This window comes from Aspergillus nomiae (assembly GCF_001204775.2).
Source record: "Aspergillus nomiae NRRL 13137 chromosome Unknown contig00054, whole genome shotgun sequence".
NCBI classification, from domain to species: domain Eukaryota; kingdom Fungi; phylum Ascomycota; class Eurotiomycetes; order Eurotiales; family Aspergillaceae; genus Aspergillus; species Aspergillus nomiae.
The window spans coordinates 88934-112288 of NW_015378109.1; the positions used below are offsets into that span (position 1 = coordinate 88934).

The following is a 23355-nucleotide window of genomic DNA, read 5'->3' on the forward strand; positions in this document are numbered from 1 at the left end:
GAAAACAAGATCATAAGAAAAATGGTGAGGATGGAAAATAAAGACGCAGGCAAAGTCGTGGTAAGCGTAAGGTACGGTCTCGAAGAGCTGATGGGAAGGGGAAAAGAGTGGGAAAGAGACTTCGACAGTGCGAAAGGGAAGGCGGTTGGTTCTTTTGCCGGATCCCGGGGCAAGGAAATGTCATATTACTGTTACTATGGTTGGTCACCGGTTTACCGCTAGGAAGAGAGTATTCGATGGGAACCAGCATGACTGCTACTAGACTTGACTAGAATGTCATTCGTACTTTGCTTATAATAGTTTCTTTATCTTTGAGCACCGGATTACAGCTTCTGAGACTCTTGCTCCCAAATGGGATATATCGATACTACTCTCGTCAGGTATCCATTTTGTATTTCTCTTCGTTAGGCAGGCGAACGAGTCAACGTCCCCAACGGCTCCATTGGTCCCATCCATAGATCTTGCCGAACCAATTTTTGGAAGAGACGACTAAATAACGCATTCGTTGTTGGTCTGTCATACTCTATCTCTCTATCCGTCTCCCCTTTTCCTTTACAATTTTTTGTCTCATCTTTATCTCTGGGGTGTCGTTTTAAGGCGCAACTATCTATGCCTTTGGACACAGTACCTGTGACTTCAAGAGTACTCTATAAATCAATGGCTGCCATAATACCTCCACGCTTCGGAAATGTTTCAGACATGAACATTTGCCCGGTCATGTGGTGTCTGAGCTCCAAAACATTACTTACCCTCACTGGGCGCTGGGCTAACTATGGGAACAAAATCTAAATTCCTCATTAGCTTAAATGAGGACATCCATTCATACCCCTGATGGCTGGGGTTTTCCATGATGCCATCGTGGACATACATATTCTGACCATATAATTGAAGTCCATGGCAAGGTTCATAGGCTGAGCCCTTGCAAACTGTAACGCATGACATGTTTTACAGCCATGTTAATTTTCAACCTTGGGAGGGCTGAGTAAAGTGTGAGCTAGTTTGTATTAGTCCCATCTGATTGACAGTCCTGAAACATGCTAAACCCCGCGTTCCACCGAACCGTCTCCTGTTTGGCATGGAGTCTTGCTTGCTGACATGATGCAGGTGGTATGGGTGCTGGAGGTACAGGTGATAAGACCCATCTATTGGTCCCCTGTGGCATGGTACAGTGTGAGAAGGGGAGTGATTAGTATTCAGTGGGTTCCTTGGAGACTAATGGTTGATCTTTCACGTCCCTGATACATGCCCACACACATATACTTTGTGACAAGTTCCTCCCCCTCTCCTCTCATTGTCACCAACCCACAAGTGAGTGCGTACCACAGTATGAAGCCAAAAAAATACGAGCCAATAACACACCTGGGAAGGTTCAGATAACTACTCCATAGGATTCTAATGAGGGCGAGCTAGGATAGGCGGCTGTTTTCGACATGGGCAGGGATTAGGAACAGTTGAAGCAGGAAGTGGCCACACCAAAATATATTGAAGTACATCATGGTTTTTTACGTAGAATGGAAATTCCTACCGGTGCCCTTAAAGAACATTGGATAAAAGCAAAATGAAAGGGGAGCGAGCTCAGGGGCGGCAAAAAAGGAACAACAATACTGAGATTCGAACTCTGGCCCTCGAAAGAGGTTGCATAACTACGGATATCCCGTAGGGAACTACTACTAGTAGTAGGTGCAGCGTTAACCACTCCGCCATCTTGCCTCCTCGTTGGCTAAATTTGTCAAACTCATTGGTCAGTTTTATCAAAGTTGACTACCTAGGTATAGAAACAATTGAACATAAAGGTGCCTTCGCGCTGAAGCTTCTTTCAACCCCGATACACGCTTATCAGCGAGATTCTAGGATCCAGATATTCTCTCCCGACCCATGAACCCTTAAGCATCCCACCAAGGCGGTTTCCGCTTCTCTGAAGCAATCTTTAGCCGCACTGTACGTCGGTCCCCTACCGCACCCTCCTTCACTTTTAGTTACTTCACGCGCCTTTTCCCATTTTCCTTTTGGCGTTTGCAGCGCCCGCCCTCCCATAAGTCCGCAGACCCAACAAATCTCCGACCTTTATATTAACAAGCCCTGCGGATTCTCCGAATCAAGCGCAAGTAAACGTCACGCCGGATCCCGTCATCTCGTTTTGCCCGGACGTGTTTCCGTGATCAGCTTCGATACAGGCCATTATCGCGCCCCCCACTCGATTTCCAAGTTACACAGAAAATGGCGGATGATAATGTCGGCCAATCTTCCGCGGAAGAGGAGATGCCAGTGGTATCCCTTATTCAGGGACGGTCAAAACGAAGTACAGCAGGACGCCACATGTCTGCCCTTCTCAATGCCGAAGCCGATGATGACCTTGCTCTTCTATTTGAGGAGGTTGATGATGATAACGAGTTCTCTGTCAATGCAGAAGAGGAAGGGGGCGAAGAAGACGATATGGGTCTAGACTCCTCGTCGGACGAAGAGGACCAAGGGCCCAATGCTCGGTCTGATGACTACGAAGGGGAAACGCAAATACAGAAGGAGGAGAAGGCAGAAAAGAAAAAACGAAGGGCCCAGCAAGATCTTCGATTTAAAATAACAAGCAAGAAGGTTAAAATAGATCCCACCGCCGTGTCCGCAGTACCCGCCCCCCCTCGACCGAAGAAGAAGTCGGAGCGTATTTCATGGATTCCTACGCCTGAGGAGGGGCCCACGCGATCATCCTCACGTCGCCAAACCATGCAGAACAAGGAGCTTACGCATGCACGACTTAAAGATAGTGAGGAGAAGCGCATTCGGCTCATAGCGACTATGGAGGAGGCAGCGAAAAGAAAGGCGCATTTGAAGCCCAAAGAGATGACACAGGCAGAGCGCCTTGCCGAAGCTGAAAGGGTTGAAAGACAGAATAGCAAGAGCCTCAATCGATGGGAGGAGATGGAAAGGAGAAAAGCGGAAGAACGAAAAGCTAAAATCGAGGCCCTTCAAAACCGCCGTCTTGAAGGTCCTGTTATGTCTTACTGGAGTGGCGTAGCTACCTGGGTTGATGGTCGCTTGACACGCCTCGGTAAGGTCGACATTACACCAAAGGTTGAAAAGGAGGATAATACGCGGAAGAAAAGCAAGAAGCCGGACAAGGAGGGAAAGGCTACGACAGAGCAAAAGCCTGCAGATGTCTCTACTACCAGCTCTGCCACGACACAACCCGTACCCCCAACTATATCTGAAAGTGCTGCAGGACCAGTCATATCTGGTGGGGATAATACGTCAAAAGAAACACAAGACCCTACACCAACCGAGAAAACGGACCCTCTTCCCGTGCAGGGGAGTGATGCGAAACTCGAGAGTACAACTGTTACTGCCACGGGTGACTCTACAGTCTTGACACCTTCACCTGCTCGATCTCCTAAACTCGTGCCCGATGATACACAGGCCACCGAACCTGCTGCAGATGCAGAGCCACAGACGGAAGGAACGGAACTGCCAAAGAAGACACCTGAGGACAAATCTAAAGAAAATGCACCAGAAAGCGAACAAGAGTCAAAAAGCCGCGTCGAGTCGAAGCCCGAAGAAGCTCCAAAAGACCCAGTTCCAGGTCCAGAAGATGTGCAGATGTCAGATGATGTCCCCGCTCCGAAAATTGAGGCACAGGAGGAGGTAAATCAAGATCCGACGCCCCCGGAAGGCAACGACATCGCTATACCGAAGGAAACAGCTGCCGAATCCACGACTCAACCTGGGCCTGACACAGTTACAGCCCCTCAGGTTGTTCCGCCCCCTCCCCCTCCTGCTACTATTGCTGCCGCCCCGGATGCCCCTGCTGTGCCTGTACTACCCAATCAAGAAGGAGAGAGTTCTGTGGCGATGCAACAGGAACAGGTGGCTCCGGAGGTACAACTGGATCAACCAGCTGCTGCAGGCGAGGAGGCGCCACAGCCTCAAATTCCACAGCATCCGCCAGTCATTGAACACGCCGGGAGATGTCTCACAGTACTGGAGAATTTTGACGACAAGACTGCCCAGAGCCGCGAGTTCAGCATCTATTTCAATGCGAAGAAGCCGCCAAGGCTTGCCAGTATGTAGCGGGCCCGTTTTCTCTACCTCTCATTTCCTAAGTTTGCTAACATCCTGAATAGAGATTTCTTCGTCACTCTGCGTTATTACATCCCTTCCCTCGCGCTATCGGGACCCCGAAACGGCTCTTCCTTTTGCGAACGCATACGCATACAATGAAATCCGGAATACTGTCGCTCAGAAGTACGCCTGGAGCACTATGCTCGGATGCTACGTGGGCCCCGCCGGTGTTGCTGCACGTGGAGTTCCCGAGCGCTTTCTAGATCCGAAGGCTCCGCCGCCGGAAAAAGCGAGTGAGAAGAAGGACAACAATGATGATGGTGAGCCTGCTGATAAAAACAAGGATAAAGTAGGTGAGACAACAAAAGCTTCCCAGGATACCACCAACGCGTCTACTCCAGCAGCTGCTACTACACCTACACCTGCACCTGCACCCGCACCTACAGCAGCAACGGAAACTGGAGCGGGCGATCCTATGGAAGTTGATAAATCATAAATAAGCAACAGGAACCCAGGAGGCTGTGTTGCTTGGATACTTGTACTATATTGTGATACCCTAGATAGAATAATGAATTTCTACTACAATACCTTTGCCGAAGTACATACGTCGTTTAGTATGTTATAGTGACGGTCTGCTTTGCTCGACCAGGTCAGTTCCTTATATTGTTCAACAAGCCTGCCCGGTCTACATTGAGCTAGGTCTAAGGGCCAAGCTATTATTCTTTTCAAACAAGGCGTTAAAAAATGTGACCCAAGCATCAAAAAACGAAAAACACTGAGATTCGGCCTCAGACCCCAGAAGGGATTGCATAAGTATCCTTGCAACGTTAATCACTCCGCCATCTTGCCGGAGGTTATAACAAAGCTTATACTAAAGTTGATAGAGATGGGTTATTGAATGATCAGTCCGCACCTCATAGCCTTCTTCATTTCCCTCTCTATTGTTCGAGTGAAACTAGGCTTCTTGCACCTACTCTCCCTCAATTGATATACTTTTGTCTATGTGCCGTCTGTTTTTATCCCGAGTGTTACATACTGTCAATAGGTCTAGGAAACCAACGCTTAGGCTCTAGTACTATATTCTCTCCAGCCTGTCCTTGCCAGTAACAGGGTCTTCTACCCCCATACAGTAACCGTCCTTTGTTTAGATCTCGCTGAGCTAGCGTCTTGGCCACTCTCGCCTTGTGGTAGTCGGTTATGACATCCCGTGTCTCTCTACTTGCGGATTACCCTGATATTAATATTGGTAAGCTGGCCCGATGCATCCTTATTTGTGGCACATATATCACTTTTGACAATGAGTGAGTTGAGATTTTACAAGGTGATAGAAGAAGGGACACATTGTCGTTGTGACTTGGTATGACAAACAAACGCATGTTTTTGGCCCGTACTTCACCAAGCAGGAATTTGGCATTAATCATTAACGCTAAAGCCAGGGGTATATCGAAATATCAGATCAAATGTTCGGTGGCCTTCAACTTTGATCGTGGCGTCGCATCCTAAGTCCATGCGCTTCTGACCATCAAAAATCAAAGTTAAGAATCAACATGACTGCTCACAGTGATGGGGGAGAGATTTTCGGTAGAATGTCAATCCTAAAATGGTCCTATTTTCCGTGTTCATTTATATCTTGCCATACATCCTTGACACAGCAAAGGAGAATAGTCGATATCCTTCGCCCGTATGTCGATAAATGGGAATGGCAATTGTTCGAAGATAAAGTTGAGGCGAAGAAAGAAAACATAAAGGCAGAGCTCGCATTTGCAGACAGTAATGACGATCACCTAGTCTCGACGAAATCTCGCAACCTGGTACTGAGATTGTGTCAAACCTACTAATGCACGTTCATTGATAACGAGATGCTCAAACCAGCTAAGGGTCAACTGTGGTATACCAGTCTAAGGGCTTTGGGATCCTCCCTCTAAACGCGATTTAAACCCTGAGCCTTGTAATTATATACAGCTAAAGTATATTACAGGGTTGTATCAACCATTGTTTCCTTTATTCGCATTATGCTTATCGATTGCCGTCATACAGAACTACCCCCTACGAGCGAGATAGCTAGAAATGAGGTGTCAGACCAAGGCTGCCTAGTAAGCTATCCTCGTTTACATACAAGGTCCTTGCTCGTCAAGGAAAAGAAGAAGAATAAATGAAAAGCGGAGGAGTTTCCCCCCTGCGATCCCGCATCTGTTCCGGAATGACTATAGTAGGGTTGACTCAGGCTATGCTCAGTTCGTGTGAGTTTATTCTAAGATTATGTGGAAAACAGAATTAATTCCGTGCTATTGCGATATTAAACTACGGTATGATGACAGTGCCAGAAGGGCCGCATGCAGATGCAGAATGAACCCTGGGAAACACGTATAGTATGGTTCGGCCTACCTACGGATTCAAGAAGGGTTAACTAGTACTAGTAGTTAAGTGTCAGACTCCGTTGTTAGTACGAAAGAGCTTCAGTTGACCATCCCATGATTGTCCGAATCGAGTAATACGGCATGTGAACCCTCACTCGTGATGCTCCCCGCCTCCATTCTGCATCAGGGGACCAAACCTAGAGAAGATGGTATTTGCTTTTTCCACCTCTCTCTCTTTCTTTCCCTCTCACATACCTTTCTTAGCAAATGTTTACTTTTGCTGAATGACTCAATGCGCGCATGGCCAAATCAGGTACCTGCAACATTTCTGCAACCACCCTCCAACTGCATGAAACACCGCATCGGCGGTTTTATTTCATTGTAGTGGCCTCCTGCCCCATGCGGCTACCTACAGTATGAACTAGTTTGGATTGGAATGAATAAGTCGCGCAGCGCAAAGTGAGGCTGCCGGAGACCAAGCTGAACAGTCGAGAACCATGTCATACTACACACCAGACAATATGGCGGACAAGAACGGACTTGGGTGATGAATAATGACGGCCCACAGTGGGCTATTTTGGAAACACTGGTCTGGAATAGAGTCTAGAAGTCAATCTTGGTTTGGGACTCATTTTCGTAAGGCAGGAATGAAGACGATCCCTGGGACAGGGAGTGGGAATTCGTCTCCGCTATTGATCGAAATCGATGTGATTGAATATCGAAGATGGATCATCCACAACAGCGGAACAATGTTGATTCGTTGACGCGCCAGTCCACAACTGGATCCAGGACATGTCATATTATTATGCAGAGTCTAGCACCTAACTAATGGGTTTCCTGTCTTGAGTACTCCGTACTATGAGGTATTCGTATACGTTTCTTGTTCATCATCGACTTCGTTTATTCCCCGCTATGCTGCCCCGCCTTTTATTGTGTTACTTTTCGATTGCTACGATTTACCGTTTTTGAGAACCGTTGAGGGGGGGGGAAACGCCATTTATCGGAATAGTGGGTACAAGTGGGAATATACTGCCAGTCCTTTCTATTCCGTTTGGATATTGGAAAAATCCAATAAAAGTGTTGCCTATATGTTTGAAATGTCCAATAAGACGAAGATCCGTGTGCGATACGGGGAAATTGCCTCACAAGTCAGGAGACATGGTTTTTTCCTTTTTCTTTCCCTCTCCCTCTCTTTCCCCCTAGATAATAGCGTCATACGAAAAGAGTGAAAGGAAAATAAAAGAGAAAAGGTACAAGAGAAGACAAAGAGGTAAGAAATCGTCATAGCCCACCCGTCCTTGTTTGAACAGGGATGAATAGTTCGATATGTGAGTACCTGAGCGAAACCATGTGCCATATGGTGCAATCATTGGACCTGAAAGGCTGTTGATCCTAGCGCACGGGTTCTCAGATACTGCAGACACCGCTTACTGTAGTGTTCTGGATGCAGTCCACATGGAATGCATGTACGTAAAGCCAATGCCTTTTTTGCCTCAGCCTGTCTGACTTGGCTAGAACAGGTGGAGTGGGCCCGGCTGAGCGTTGTTCATAGCTGAGGGTCAAGAGACAGACCTTTATCGCTATAGATTCATTCATGGATGCCCGAAGTCCAGAGCGGTAGCCCCGCGTCAAATACGCATCAAGGCCAAGCACCAGGCCATCCGAACGCAAGTGACATGATTGGAGCTTGATGTCCTGTTTGATCCGATAAGCGTGCTTCGGTCGGTTAAAGAAAAAAGAAGAATATCAGTACATCCCTATTGGAATGGGGAACAAAATGACGGTGACGGTTTAGTTGTGATGTAGCAAAAATGGGAGGGGAGGGGTTATCAAGCTTGCACACAGGCCATTTAATTCTTTTCCTGATTTCATTTGAATCGAATCATCCGCTGTGTCATATAAATCTAGGCAGAAAGGACCACAGAATTGTATGGGCATACTTTACTACGTAGAGTGTCACTTTCCTCATATGTTCAACTTACCAGGCTTCTTCTCCACTCAATTCAGAGACACTCCACCTATTTATAGGAGATCAAACGCAGTGGGTATTCCTCTTCCTCCTACCTGCTATACATAGTACTACAGTCTTGTGTCAATGAGTTAAGGGTGGAACATCAGTGGTGAGGTAAGCAGTGGTTGTCGTTACATTTATGTTCGTTTTCATGGAATGATTGCGCGTTTGGACTCCATGCCTCAGGCACGCAAGGCAGTCTAGACCTTTCCCCAAATGGCGTGACTTTACTTTTCGCTGTGACGTGCTCGGGTCACGTCAGCCCCTCGGGGGTCCCCTTCCAATTTGTTCTGAGCCTACTCCACTGTCTCAAAGAATGGCAGATCGTTCCAATGGATCCAATGATTCAGCGCTAATTCTGGCTTTTCTTCACAGGAAACCCCAAATTCTAGAATTCCGCCTCTTTCCTTTTTTTAGTTATATTCATGTCTCTCTTTTTCTGGTCTCTTCTGGCTATTTGAACGGAGTACATAACCGCCATCGCCAGATATTTGGGTTGACGTATTTTTATCTCAGATCCATATACACACACATCCGCATCACTCCATACTTATTGTACTCGTGGTCTACCATATCTTCCTTCGGCATCCCTTTCTCATACCAGCCTGTCGGTGTTAATCCCCCGAGTGATTTTCCTCGGCTGCAGCTTGACATATTTCGATTAATGCCGCATAGTCGTACTACAGATCATCAGTACTCCCAAAAATTATTCATTCGCACGTGCCTTTCGACAAAAACACTCCATCGAAAGAAAGAATAAAAACATTGCAGAGATACCGGAAACAAAACAAAAAAGAAACCACAATCCCCAAGAAAAGAGATTCCGAGGTATGTTACCTATCGCTGTTACGACTTATCTACTATCTATTCGCGTTCATTCTTTTCCTTATCTCTCCCCACTCAGCGACCCATGATAACACCCATCAAGCCCCGTGTATTACCGTTTATTCGGGTTATGATCTATCTGACTGGTATTTAATGCGCCACTGCAGATAAAAGTCCCAGGAAAGCTTATCGCTGATTCTACGGACCGAAATATTTTGGAGGAGATTTGCCTCATTGCTGACTGGGCTGGTCGCAATATTAATCGCTCAGATCTTGTCCTCCCTCAGCATTCCTCCTGATTGATTGACTCGCTATCGCACATCATTTTCCTGGAGAGAAAAAAGGAAAGGGAAATTAAAAAAGAAGAATAATTGGGGAAATAATACTTTAGCAATACAACGGCGGTCTGAGACAATTGTTCCAACGAGTTACTCAATCGCCCCTGCTAGCCGCAAATCCCTCATACTTTGGTGCCCTCAGGGGAGATTTAGTGCTCCACCGCTGGACCCGGCGTCCCTTTGGCGCAAGGTACCTATCGTCGAACTATACCAGATATATCTGTGGTCCATATTATATTTATACGCAAATCTCTCACCGCCATCCATGACTCAAGGCAACTTTTCTTTTCACCATCGACGCTCTCCTTCCGGTTCGTATGCCCCGAAGCTGAGAACAGCCCGGCCGGCACTACATCGGAAAGGCACATCCTTTGTGAATCACTCCATCTCGAAGCTGGGTGCAGGACACACCAGGCATAGTGAATCAGATAACGAGTGTCAATTCGAGATGGCGGCCAGTTTTCTCAATTTTTGGTATGTCTAGTCAATCTTTAATCGATCGATGAACTCATGATTTCTTTTTCCTTGGCCTTATCGTCAGCTCTCCCCTTGCATTCCAGAAGCTTTGGTTTATCTGGAATCGAAGCTAACCCATTTCTGCAGTGCCATGTGCGAGAGACAGATTACCATACCGGACAATTCTCGCCTTTATTGTAGTGAAAGGTATGTTGCTCGCCTTATCATGACTTTATCATCTTCTACCCTGGCACAGCCCCCTTGTCTTCTGTTTATATCCCGAAGCATGCCCCCCTCAACCTACCTTCCTCCCCGATTTACTTAAATGAACTCTCTACTCATACTTCTTCTTTAGTTGCCGTCGCAAGGACTCCCATAAACCACTCTCAGCTTCCTTCACATCGAATCACACCATGTCATCTTCCTCCACTCCTCCATCTTCTCCTCCTATGTCTCCCCGAACCATTGTACCACCTATGACTCCCACCAAAGCTCCTATCACATCGACTCAGGCCACCCGGATACTGGGTGAGTTCCACGACTCCACGACAGATCAGGACCCGTCCGAATGGAAGCCGGTAATACCCATGGGTATCAATGGTTCAGCCTCGCTGGCTTCATCGGAAGCCTGGCAGTATCTGTCTCGATTTCACAGCGGCTCTGCGCCCGTCCCGATGCGCCGTCCCAGGGTCGAACACCGGAGCTCAGCCAGTTTGTTCACGCTGTTGGGTAGTACGGGTGCCCCTCCATCGCTGACACATTCCCCGTCTACTGCGGCGTCTTCTTTCAGCAGCAATGCTTCTGAGAGCTACCTGAATGAGCCGGCCCATCGTCCGTTGCCTCCCCGCCACAAATCCAACTTGTCGGGTAGTGCTAATGGCACGAAGGGTGTTGAGCTAGTTGTCCCTCACATGGAGGTTCGGGTGGGGGACTCTACTGTCGACATGAACAGGGGATCCATTTTTCCAGCAAGCAGTGGGCTTTGGGGGGATCACAATGACAAGTGGCCCGCAACCGTCAGGATTTCGGGTACCGTGCCCCTCCATACACCTGTGCGCCCGCAGTAAGAATTTCTGTGGGTAGCCGGATTGCTGCTGTCTTCAATGGGCTTAAGTGACGTGATTGTCATTGTAAGGCGCGTGGACATGGTGTTACGGGACTAGTTGGATTATAGTTATCTTTCTTTTGGGTTTGAAACTTGCGTGTGGTTTTCAAGGAGTCAGCGGATCTCCAAACAAGCGAGGAAATATGACGTTACGGACGAAGGACATGGTAGTTCTATCTTTGCTTTCAGAATTCAGCGAATCGCACCGAATAGATGTTAATAGCGCAGGCTCAGACAAGCATTTGGCTAATAGGTTACATAGATAAGGTATAGCAAAAATGGATTTTCATGCGGTGCCTATGTGACGATGTGCCGACAGTAGTTCTAGGGCTGACAAGTATGTACTAAAATCCCCGCTTTGTTTTGACATGATTACATACACTTCTCCCAGTAGAAAATATATATATAAAAAAAAATAAGAAATTCAAAGACGGAGGCAAATAGACTATAATTAGACCCGCTAGGGCGATCCTTTGCAAATCATGCGCTCAATCTTGGGGTACTAAAAATAACGGCCGAGCTTCGTCCCATTCAAGATCCATCTAGTATACGCTATCAATACCTCCTGGTATGGGCTACTGGTTTGATAAGGGCTGGACTGGGACCAATAAAGAGAGCCTTCATATGTATTATTATCAATGAGTTTTTTCCTACTCATTTCTGTATCCATGGAATTACTGTACTGATACTTGCACTAAAGCACTATACGTAGGCAGAGTTATGTTAGGGCTACCAAGCCCTGACAAGCAGTACATACGTTGCAGTATATGTACTGTACTACGCACCACACGAGTTGAAAGGATCACACTTTCAAATCAACGTACTTTCTCTCGAATCAGCTGTACATTAAAAGGCTGTATCGGATATGATACATGTAAGATGTCTGTCACGACGATGGCCAGTGTAGGTAAACCTCGAGTACATTCAATATACATTCTGGTGAAGGAAAGAAAGATCCCTGAACATCCCCCTAGCATGCAAAGCAAGTCCAAACATGCAACGATATTCACAATGATCATTCGCTGAATGCCAGTCCCTCGACTCTGATATCATCAATTTGCTCCAATATCCAGGAGAACAAAAAAGAGGGAGGATAACAAATCTTTTGAAGCCCACTCAACCACACAACTCTTATGCAGTCTCTTCCAAAACTAATTGAATCTATACCCGGGGTCACGACTTCTCCCCCTCTGGATGTTTCTCACCTCCCCAGTTAATGTGATCCGCCCAGTCATCCGCATGGTCATCCGAAAAACAGCAAGCGTAGCACCCCTTCGCTGGTCGGAACTATATATACGATGGCACTGGTTAGCGTTCACGTCTACCATATCCGGTAGGAGAAAAAAAAGTGTATAGGAAATGGCGGAAAGGCGAAAGGAAGAAACAAAAGGTGTTCACATACCAAGGGCACGGTAGGAGTCTCGCATCTCAATTCATGTACGCTCGTCACGCAAGCCCCTACACAGAGTGTGTCTCCCGTATCGATTCTATCGGATCTTTCCATCTTTTGGCCGTAGATCCCTGTGGCCAAGAGGCAGAGGGTGGTGATGTAACGCACGGAGAGTTGGCCGCGCATATTCATATTGAGATTTATATTGATTGATCTTGGTATGTGGATAAGGTTGTATGTTCAATCAAGACTTTATAGATATAGAAAGTAGATGTTCTACATGAGTGAGGACGTGCAGGATACTTTAACTACTGACACCCATGTCCCGTTTCTGGTGATATGCAAGGGGGACCTAGGTACCTTGGATGGGGAGGGAATGGGGCGGAAGTCGGGTGGACGAGAGAAGAGTTGTTTATGGGGTTGATGGAGGTTTCATTGGTGTGTCAACACGGTTGGCGTGAAGGAATGTTAGAGACAGCGCATTAACGCGGTGTCAGGAATTTTGGCTTGCCTGGGGCATGTGGCAAACAAACAAACATGCTCTCCTTTTGTTTTTGATTATTTTCTTCAGAGTCTTGGATAAACGCACTATGATTTGGACCTGCCTACTCCTTGGAGGAATATACAGTTGATGTATACAGAGATTACAAGTTGGGTGACGATGTCTATGAATCTCTGGCTGCAGATGAAGGTATGGATCATGAATGTTTAGTATTTTCAGGCTATAGCAAATGCAGAGCTATTGAGAGGTCCTAAGTAGGGGTTGGCAGGAATAACGAAGGGGGACGATTGTTTATAGAACCCGGGACCTGAGATGAATCTAAGGGAGCCCCTCTCAAGGGCGCGTCATTGGTTTCGGGCAGACGCGACGGTTCTTTAAGTGTAAGCAAGTCCACGCCTTGAGGGACTGCCACAGGGAACATTATCTTGGAAAAAGTATTGGTGGTCGGTTTAGTTCTGCCCTTTTATCGCTCCTTGCTTGCCAGCCCCAGCATTTGATGTAGGATTCTCTCTCTCTACCGAACAGATTAGAGTTTACTGGACAGGTGTTAATATTTGTCCATAGTTGAACATCTAGTTGGAAAAACTTCGCGGCTAATGAGTTGCTTTGAAGCCGGTCCCCCTTGCTTTCCTGTCTCTGCCAGATTGATATCAATACCTCGAATTAACTCCAGCGTCGTAACGACAGATCGTACACCCCATGGGGATATTGTTAGCCTCTTGAAAACGAATGTATTTCACCGTAGAGCCTCATCTTTTGGTTGGTAATTTAGCCAGTTTACTTTTGGTGATTGAATACTTCCCCGATTTTACACCCCCAACGAGTGCAGCCAATGATCCATGCAGGGAGACCTTAACGTAAATTTGTAACGCTATGTTCGAGAGGTATTAAATCTGACCGTAGCGTTCCCGTTATGAGTGCCGAGGGAGTCGGGTAGGCAGTTGCATTGGTAAACATCACACTCAATGCAGGACGCAAAATGCTTCTGAGGAGCCGTCTATTAATCACAAACGAAGACGAGAGAGGAATACATTCTGTCATCCTTGAGGAGCGATATTCATCGCAATCAAAACAAAGCAGTTGCAGATGTCGGCTGAATGCTACTCAGGAACTCCACTGCGGCCGGATATAATTTCCAAGCGAGTGGATAGCTGACACCTTTCAGAACAACTTGAAAGGATATGCTCCCGAACGAACTTTGACATAGAGCTATGCTGCCATCATAACGTCGCTGAATACGAACATGGCAAATCAGTGAATGTAAGCAGGTATAACAGATGTCACTTGGGCTCTTCCTAGTCACAGATGGCAACCCACTGTTACCCTGCCCAATCCGATGCTTGAACCATATATAAGAACAGTACTGCACTTTTGGTCGACTATGATGAGCGTTGCGCGCATTGTTCCATGCAGTTATATCCGCTGACCGCGGTGAAGAAAGACGCCCTTTAAATGAATTGCACCTCCCAACGGTGGCTATCTAACACCCCGTCTCGCCACTGACGCTGAAACTTCGTCATATCTTCTATACTCAGGGGCCGCGTTTCCTCCAGCAATGTGGGCTTTGATGCAGACATTCTGATGGAAACCCCCGAACCGTCAGCCAGCTAATTGACCGTGGCCTTCAATAGGTAACCGCCACCACTAGATGGTCCGGTCGTTTCCGTGCTGCCCGGCCACTAACTCCATGCCCCAGTTCTGCGGGTGCCAGCCACAGGACTCAATAGTTATCAAATCACCTGATCAGGTTTCCCGGAATCTTGACCTGCGATAAGTTCTCAAGTAGGCGGGTTTGAGTTACATAGCCCAAGGTTCCCCTAAATGAGCACCTGGACAAGCGTCAAATGGAGTTCCAATAGAATTACCGGGATTATTTTTCCTTCCTAGGGGCGACTCCAATTTGTGCCAATCGGCACCGAGTTACCGGGTGCTTCTGTCTTGGCTTTTTTTTTTTTACATGCATACTTCCCTTTCCCTCCAAGTGAAGGGCGAAAGAAAGGTACCCATGCTTAATTGTTCACAAACATCGCCACCTGCTCATTATCCATGTGCCGGCATCTTGTAAGGCCGGCTTGCTGGTAATCCGCGGTGCGATTTGAGTCGGCGAGAACGCTACTTTTAACAAGGGTATGGTGACACAGAGGAACTCCACACCGGCATACAAGTATCAGACAGCCTATGCTGACCTTCTCACACTCCAAGCTCGGCGTTATACGCGTGGTATCGTCAGTATGATGACTAGCTTTAAAGTGGTTGAGACAGGCTTGTGTTTATTCGGGAGCATCACGCATTCTGGAAGGGGCACTGAATCTATGCAATCGGTCTCTGCGATCTGAAGATTTGCACTTTTCTCGAAACAGAAACGGGTAACATGTCGGGCAAGATGTGAAGTGGCTCTTATTCTCAACAAGGCTGCGTTGGGTTCGGAAGTGGCTCTGGCTTTGGCTTCTCTGATGAGCAAGCTATATGGGATCCATCGAGCGGAATGATGTTGACCGGTATATCACAATCTCGACGGAACTAGTTTGTTTCCATGGGACGTGCGGGCTGTTCGTCATCGAGAAAGCAAAAGGGAGTGCTTGCAAATTCGCGCCAAGGCATCATCGGGGGAGATAATGAAGAAAAAGCAGCATCTTCAAGTAGAAACGTCTATCCTGTAGACGCCGAGGGGATCTGATTAGCTTGGACCATGTCTGACCATTGCCTATCCGTGGTTACAACAAGTGGGTGACAAGAGGTCACGCGCGAGTCGTTGATCCCGGAAGTCTTTTCCTGACACTACCCTTACTATGCAACTCGAACATGATTCGGTGAATCAGAAGGAAAACACACATACTGACGAAAAGGCAAATAAGGTGGGTGGGATCATGCTTTTAAGCCATAGATCCGTTATGATGTGCCGGGAGGTTAGCAAGGCCTCCCGAAAATTGGTGGCGGAGACGAAAAACAAGTCATGAGATTGGCTGGCAGTTTTCTCCGAGGCCCATATAGCCCCAACTAATCACCGGTTGAAGTCACCGATCCGTCTTTTCTCATTGTCTCCCTCCAGTGCTGCCGAGGGTATTCCAGACTACTGGCCCTTTTCTAACCTTTTGCCCGTCCTTGCTGGTAAGGGGTTCTGCGGACGCTTAGAGTGGTATGCAGGGTGAGTTGGCCGTCAAATGGAAACAAATCGTTGAGCACCCGCGTCTGTTCAATTGGATGGACCACAGGCAATGGCCGTATTTTTAGCCACCTGGACAGAAAAGAGACCCAACTGGTTCTTATCCCCGTGCTGAGTTCTCGGGGGCTTATGGTGCTTCAGAGGTGTCGAGCAAATCACTTGGATGATGCTGTGGCGTGATTCAATCTGAAATATTTCTTTTTCCCTTCCACATTTTGGTTTCTTCTCCTTTGGATTATATTTCCCTACCTTTATACCCATAGAGCCTTAGGAGTGGAGAACGATTTTATCCTTGTCAACCACCTTGTGATACCCCTGGGACGTATAAGATTCGCTTGTGTCCGCCAGCGACGTCTGCACGCCAGACGTACTGACTTAACTGCAGCCACGGCTCTCGCTTAAACACGTCCGCCAACCAACCCTCACTCCGTGCACCACTGTCTCGCTTCAAATTAAAGGCCATATCTTATCACCTTCTTTTGAGTTTGATTCTGTATTCGAGCTTGCCTGCCGAGCGAGCAGTTAGTGATTTCCAGTTGAACAAGCAACCACGACTGCGAACCGCACGGCATGATGAACAGTCAGAATATTCAAAACTCGGAGCAGAGGTAATCGGCTTGCAGTATAGAGACTGTGATCGCACATACTTATGTGGTTAACCTCATATCGCAGTTCCAACAATCGAAGTTCCAATAACGAAAGCTCGAACAACCAAAGCTCGAACAACCAAAGCTCGAACAATCTCAGCTCGAATAATCTCAGCTCGAATAATCTCAGCTCGAACAACCACAGCTCAAACAACCAAAGCAGTGATAGTTACCAAGTCTCTAGTTACGAGACTCCGAACACAGATCCCCTACTCCAGACTAGCTTTGCCGAGGATTCGGATTACTACAGAAGCTTTCTCGAACAACTTCTGGATTTGGTTTGCAACGAGGATCAAGAGACTGTAGCCCGATTAGTCTCTATCATCCGTTCTGGTGCTTCCCAACGAGAGATCCTCGCGGTGATCTCTCAAATGCAAAATGGAAACAACCACCTCGGGGGGAATGGTGGTGTCACGGAATCCTAATGGTCAATATAATCATGGTGAAAGTACTCTACGCCTTGCTCATCTCTGCCCTCACCTTCTTGTAACGTCGTCGTCTTGGCCGTTGGGAATGAAAGGCTGCCTTAGATGAATACATGGTGGTAAGGTGCTGAAGTCAACCTCCGTACAGCATTATGCACATAAATCTGAGGTGGATATGCCGTTTAGTTGACTTGTTTGCTTCTCACTCCCTAGTCCCGTATTAGGTATACAGTCGGAGGTGGAGATTGACCCAAATACTTTCCCATTTCCGGATTCAGCTGACCGTTTACCATGTTAAATTGGTTGTTTCCTTACTATGCACATTTTTTCACCATGTATAGTAATCAGCCTGAAGTTGCTTCATTGCATTGAAATTATATGCCTGAACACGGATGGTTCCATCGTCGCTGCTCTCTGCCATGACTGGTCGTCTCGTGGGTGCATGACGCAGGCATCGGTGGATATACTAAGTGGACGTAGCCGCAGCGTGCCAGCTACGAAGAGCGATTAACCCCACTCAGAATATGGTGTATATCTGCGGCCGAGTATCATATCCGAGTCAGATATGAGAGATTTTCTGCCAAGCCAGGAAGAAGTCCTCCATAGACTATACAGAGCTAAGCAGGCTGGTTATGAGTTTGCTTTCGAAGGTCCCTTGGAATTCAGTTTCGGCACGAAACTCCGGATCTCCTTTGGCCCATCGTTCAAAAGTCGGGTGGCGAGTTGGACGACTGGTCATAAAAAGGCATGTTCAAATGATGACGGGTGTTATTATGATATCAACTTGTCATTAAACGTAAGGGCACGATGTAGTTGTAGCAGTAACCTTAGGTGGCTAGAGGGATGATGATCGTCACTATCGTCAACCCGCTGTTGTAGTTAGTAATTACGTAGTCTGGACGAGGTTTGTTGCTGGAATGGAAGTGGCGCCACACCCGTATGAGGCTGATGGCTAGAGGAATATCAAACCAATATCTAGTAGTAGGTCCTTACTCTTCCACATTTACTTGCATCTATTCTTTTCCTTCTTGCCTTCTGTCCGACATGACAAGCAAGAATCACTATAGTCTAGTATTGGACGCTTCTGTAGTCTTTATCACTTGGGTTTATAGGGTCACTCAAGTTTTGATCCGTGCTTTATCCTGGAAGAGACGTAGGTACTCATCCTGATACCGCTACAACGGCGAATATCATGTTCGTACAGTTGGTGTGAGCCATATAAGAGTGTATTAAAGCCATGTATATGAGAAGATATTTCGCTCCTACGGCTTTCGAAAACAAATAACGAATATATCAACTCGATTTTGCCTCTTGAGAGAGTATGTGACTGGCCGGGACTTCAGGTTCCTCTCAGTCATAGGCTGAAACGGAATTGAGGATTGTTACTACTACCTGGATTAACTAAGACGTCTTTATCCAGTTATACTCTCATCTTATGTTTTCCCTGGGCCTTCTTGTGATTCTCGATTAACAGACAGGCGGCGAAAATACTACCCATAATCCCATAAAACACCACCATAGCTAATAATACCTTACCTCTAACAGTATATAGAGGCACGTCATCCCTGCTGAAGATGTTACTCGTTAGAGTGCCACTAATGTTTCTAAATCTAGCCTGGGTGGCAAGATCAGCAGCGCACTAATAATACCCACTGAGGTTGTTCGTCATCCACACAATCAACAACGGGTTGAACAATATAGCATCCTGTGGTCACGAAGAACATTGCCATGTAATGGAAATGCATATTCAACCACCCCGGATAGAGAGCCCTGCGCGATACTATGGTGTATTATATGCTTGCAAGGACGACACCGAATATCGCAAAGGTGTAGCGATGTCACCGGAATCTGTAAGGAAAGATACCACTATAGCTTAGCGAATTCACAATGGAGGGCACGAATAGGACTGTTGCGTACCCGGAAACTGAGGTAATACCCAGATAGATAAGACTGCCCACATAGATTTTCCAATCAAACATAATTCGTCTCCAAGCAGCGGCGGCAAGTAGGTCCATTCTTCCTCCTTCACCGAGACCACAAGTGTCAAGTTCTTCCAGAAGTTTTTTTCTTTTCAGTACTCAGAAACTTCGCCTGTCTAGGCCTACTAAGGTTCTCGTTTCTCTTCAATAGATTGAACAAAATTTGGGCCTATGGGGTTTCGCGAGAGTAAAGCCAGTTGGTGCCTGCTCGGTGAATCGGTGGCCGCTCTGGAGGATATAGTACGCTACTGGTCAGGATCAGGGACAGAGGAAGGGGCGAATTGCGTTGGCTCGGACGAAGAGCGAGACAGGGTGAATGATGTAAGTGGTTGCTCATGTTGAGGAAGGGAAAGGAGGGGAGATTTAGATTGATAGGATTGAGAGCTATAAGAGTCGAGTAGTTGTAATGCGTGTAGTATGGTAGAGTAATTAATGTGATGGCCAGTGAGTTATCGGAATTATGATAGTCTAGTTTTTACCATCTCCTGGCACCGCTCGGTTGTAATTGTATAAATCAACTGCTGGTGATGTTTGTCCTCATCGAACTATTGCTCTTACTTGGAATTTTTGGTACGGCCTTTACATCGCATGATAAGATTTCTTACCTAGGAACTACTGGATATCGAGTAAGTAGAGGAACTTCGGTCTCCATTGAGACGTTGGCATATCTATGGGAGTCGTCTAATATATAGAATATTCTAAGGCGTGCAACGGCCAGTGAAGCGAGGATACAAGCTGCAATCCCTGACAGTATAACGGGCGCACAACCAGGCGAGGAATCGCTCGAGACCGAGGCCATATCCACCGTGAGGGGAGGTACCGTACCTTTAGCGAAGAAGTTAGTATTTGTTATGTGAGGTAATAACTCATGGAAGGGAACATACTTGCGCTGATCAGTGTACCAGTAGTAGGGGGAGGGGTCCATGCCCTCATGTTTATAGGCACTCATGAGCTCATCCCAGTCGTCCATTCTCATACTGCCACCGACAATCTCACCGACACCGGGCATGAGGACGTCGACACTCTCGGTGACACGGCGGTCTTCGGGGTCCTTCTTCATGTAGAATGCCTTGATTTCAGCGGGGAAGTGGGTGAGGAAGATAGGCTGGTTGATGATGTCGGTCATCTTGCGCTCGGCGGCCTCGGCGATGTCATCGCCGAACTGGTGGGGCTTGCCTTCTTCGTTGGGGATTTCATGCTCGATGAGCCATTGGATGGCATCGGAGTACTTCATGCGGCGGAAGGGACGGCTGGGGGGCTTGAAGTCGGGGTTGAGTTGCTTGATATGGGCTGCGGCCTCGGGTTCGGCTAGGATCAGTTCAATGACACGGCAGATCATAGCTTCTAAGTGGTCCAGGAGATCGGTGAAAGTGATGAAGTCAAGCTCGGCTTCGATGTGAGTATACTCTGACAAGTGCCGACGAGTAAGGGACTTCTCGGCGCGGAATGAAGGGCAAACACAGAAGACATCACCCAAGGATGGGAGACAGGTTTCCAGGTACAGTTGGGAAGACTGAGTGAGGTAGGCGTTCTCGCCGTAGTAGTCGAACTTAAACAGGGTACTACCACCCTCCACCTGCGTTTGCACCATTGCGGGCGGGGTCACTTCCAGCATGCGGCTCTCCTCGAAAGATTTGCGGAATGCCCGAAGAGCTGCTGCTCGCACTTTCATGACAGCGGAAGCGGTCTCGCCACGAAGGACAAGATGGCGGTTGTCGTAGAGGGTCTGCGGGTCCGCATCAGGGGCGACTCGTGTGGTAATGGCCTCCTTGTCACCGGCGGCACGGCCAATGATAGTGAAGAAGTCTGCGTGCAGTTCACGGTTGTTGGGAGCATGCTGCTTAGGTGGGACGGCACGCATTTCACCATGGATAGACATGGAGGTTCCGAGGGTAAGAGTCATGATATCGTAGGTCTTGACCATGTCTCCCGTCAGGATGCATTGGAGGTAGCCGTAGCCATCTGCCAAGGTAAGGAAAACGACATCCTTCTGGGCACGAAGGCGATGAACTCTGCCCAGCACGCGAACACGGGTGCCAGGGCCCTCCGACTCCGGACTTCCAAGCTTGACAACGGCTGGGTCAGTCACATCAAGGCGGATTCTGACCGGCTTAGGGAGTGAGGAGTCCTCCGTAATAATGATCTTCTTCGCTTCTTCCAGGACGAGGCGGCGCTTCTCTGCCTCCTGCTTCTCACGAATGGCCAATTCCTGTTCTTTTGCGGCCTTCTTCTTCCGTTGCTCATAGAGGTTGGTGGCCTTCTTCATCGCCGACTTGGTGGCCGACTTCCACTCCAGCTTGTCGACATCTTTATCAGCGGGCTCGGTTTGGGACTTGCGTGTCAAATATTGGAAACCCTCGCTAGGAGCGTGCTGCAAGAAAGCGTGCACAAGCGTCTTGTAGGGAGCGGATTCGGATCCGGTCGCGGTAGAGTCGTCCCTACCGACGTCTTCGTCAATGTAGATGGTAGTCATGGTCACTGGCTGTCTACCTGACTCGCTGTCCAAGGATTGGGTGAGCGCCGTACTGCGGGGAGAATATCAAATTAGTTTTTATTTTGAGCATGTGAGTCACACTATAGATAAGGTCCACCATAATAGGAAGCAGAAAACAAATTTGAGAGAAGAATAAAAGACTCACAGGTGTCAATTACTTAGTCCAGCCAATGAAGACTATGTAACAATTACCCCAAAGTGAGAAAGTGAAGACGCCGAGTCGCACAGTGCTTGAGTAAAATCGCCTGGAGGGGTAAATTTCTGGATCCAATCTGAATGCGACCGGCCGCGGGAAAGTCTCCCCCACGTGTGCCTGAGGCATTAATAAGGCCTAATCTGTCAGGCTTCTGATGATACATCAAGAACAAACAACAACTGTTGTTCAGCTTGATTTGCATTAAATTATCTACATGACCCGTACTAATCATGACTGGTCTACAAAGCGCCACCCAGAAGAGATATCCGTGTATCTAGCCAAATCGTACTGAAATGCATCATACACAATCTCCCCTTACCAGTTCAAAATACATAACACGGTAACACAAGTTGTACTCCCATGAAACGCCGTTGGATGTCCGTCAAGAATTGACAAAAGGCATCTCCATACTCATTAAAACGAGATAAACTTCTATTCGCCACTCTATCTATTTATCCAAGATATGAGCTATTGACGACAAGTGATCTAATTCCATAAGCGGTTAGTAAGACTAGATATGTAAAGTTAGGCCCGAACAACAAATTACCATCCGGGGAAATGCGGACCGCGGTAAATCTTCCTTAAACGATTGCTTGATGGATTGAAAACGCCGGACACATGATGAAACGGACTAGATAGATCGAAACTCAGACGTTGAATGCAGATCAATAGTCCATTGTCTCCTTAATACCATGTGGTATCAAGATATGGGATCCACAAGAGTCACCACAAAGTAGTAAGTACGCAAGCACAAGGAATGTGGGTGCCAAGTCGCAATGGTTTCTGCAGGCGAGGCGGATCATTAGTTCTTCCATGTGGCAAGAGCCTCCCTTTCTTCATTCAGAAAACCCCACTCAATCATCCAGATCCGTGATGGATGGAGATATGGGAGATGTTTCTACGTACAGGACTACGGACTTCTCAGTCCGTTCTCCCTGATATTTCAACTGAATCAGCAAAGATGCACGACAATATTTCATTTAAGGAATCGATTGGACAGACACTATTCCGTATACAATCCAACGTCCGGACCGCATGTGGCTGATACCACCATCGTACTGCTAGCCATCTGAGTGACCTTTTTCTCTTCTTTTAGGCTGTGTCAGCCACAGCCTTGTGACAAGCGCACGGATAGCCTTGAGGGATATTCGACGAAACAACAAAGACGTTTCGCTTGAACACGATGATCCGATATTATTGGCAGAGAAGATCTTTGTACAAGATGAATTGCAGCTTATGGTCTGGCTAACAGAATGACATCTCTCCCTTGGGGGGATGGAGATTCTGGTGTTCCCCATCGGCTCTGGGGACGCTTTACTCAACCAGTCAGGTACGAATGTCAATCTTCACTCCACAGGGACATGAATTTCTATTATTATTCCAGCCTCTTGTCTGATGTTTGGTTCACTGTTCATTT

At 47.3% G+C, this 23355-nt stretch overlaps 6 protein-coding genes across 6 annotated transcripts, besides 2 other annotated features; 4 read left to right on the forward strand and 2 right to left on the reverse strand.

Moving 5' to 3' along the window:
• Nucleotides 1-2217: 2217 nt before the first annotated feature.
• ANOM_003334 (putative signal transducer) lies at nucleotides 2218-4546 on the forward strand (the record flags this gene model as incomplete). The annotated part of the gene is made up of 2 exons (XM_015548591.1): nucleotides 2218-4051; nucleotides 4113-4546. The coding sequence occupies 2 exons, from the start codon at nucleotides 2218-2220 to the stop codon at nucleotides 4544-4546; spliced, it is 2268 nt and encodes a 755-aa protein (XP_015409291.1).
• Nucleotides 4547-7847: 3301 nt separating this feature from the next.
• Nucleotides 7848-7873: a sequence feature (Short protein (ANOM_003335, KNG88369.1) was converted to a misc_feature.).
• A 49-nt stretch (nucleotides 7874-7922) lies between these two features.
• Nucleotides 7923-7959: a sequence feature (Short protein (ANOM_003335, KNG88369.1) was converted to a misc_feature.).
• Nucleotides 7960-8866: 907 nt separating this feature from the next.
• On the forward strand, nucleotides 8867-10362 carry ANOM_003336 (uncharacterized protein; the record flags this gene model as incomplete). The annotated part of the gene is made up of 3 exons (XM_015548593.1): nucleotides 8867-9246; nucleotides 9411-10055; nucleotides 10185-10362. Coding segments are annotated over 2 exons (687 nt in total), but the record flags the coding sequence as incomplete, so codon positions are not given.
• Nucleotides 10363-10450: 88 nt separating this feature from the next.
• ANOM_003337 (uncharacterized protein) lies at nucleotides 10451-11104 on the forward strand (the record flags this gene model as incomplete). Its single annotated transcript, XM_015548594.1, has 1 exon — nucleotides 10451-11104. One exon carries the CDS (start codon nucleotides 10451-10453, stop codon nucleotides 11102-11104), a length of 654 nt encoding a protein of 217 aa, XP_015409294.1.
• A 1211-nt stretch (nucleotides 11105-12315) lies between these two features.
• Nucleotides 12316-12724, reverse strand: ANOM_003338 (uncharacterized protein; the record flags this gene model as incomplete). The annotated part of the gene is made up of 2 exons (XM_015548595.1): nucleotides 12316-12429; nucleotides 12545-12724. The coding sequence occupies 2 exons, from the start codon at nucleotides 12722-12724 to the stop codon at nucleotides 12316-12318; spliced, it is 294 nt and encodes a 97-aa protein (XP_015409289.1).
• A 4046-nt stretch (nucleotides 12725-16770) lies between these two features.
• Nucleotides 16771-17269, forward strand: ANOM_003339 (uncharacterized protein; the record flags this gene model as incomplete). Its single annotated transcript, XM_015548596.1, has 2 exons — nucleotides 16771-16805; nucleotides 16870-17269. 2 exons carry the CDS (start codon nucleotides 16771-16773, stop codon nucleotides 17267-17269), a joined length of 435 nt encoding a protein of 144 aa, XP_015409290.1.
• Nucleotides 17270-19875: 2606 nt separating this feature from the next.
• ANOM_003340 (asparagine--tRNA ligase DED81) lies at nucleotides 19876-21772 on the reverse strand (the record flags this gene model as incomplete). The annotated part of the gene is made up of 2 exons (XM_015548597.1): nucleotides 19876-20073; nucleotides 20133-21772. Coding segments are annotated over 2 exons (1749 nt in total), but the record flags the coding sequence as incomplete, so codon positions are not given.
• Nucleotides 21773-23355: the final 1583 nt, after the last annotated feature.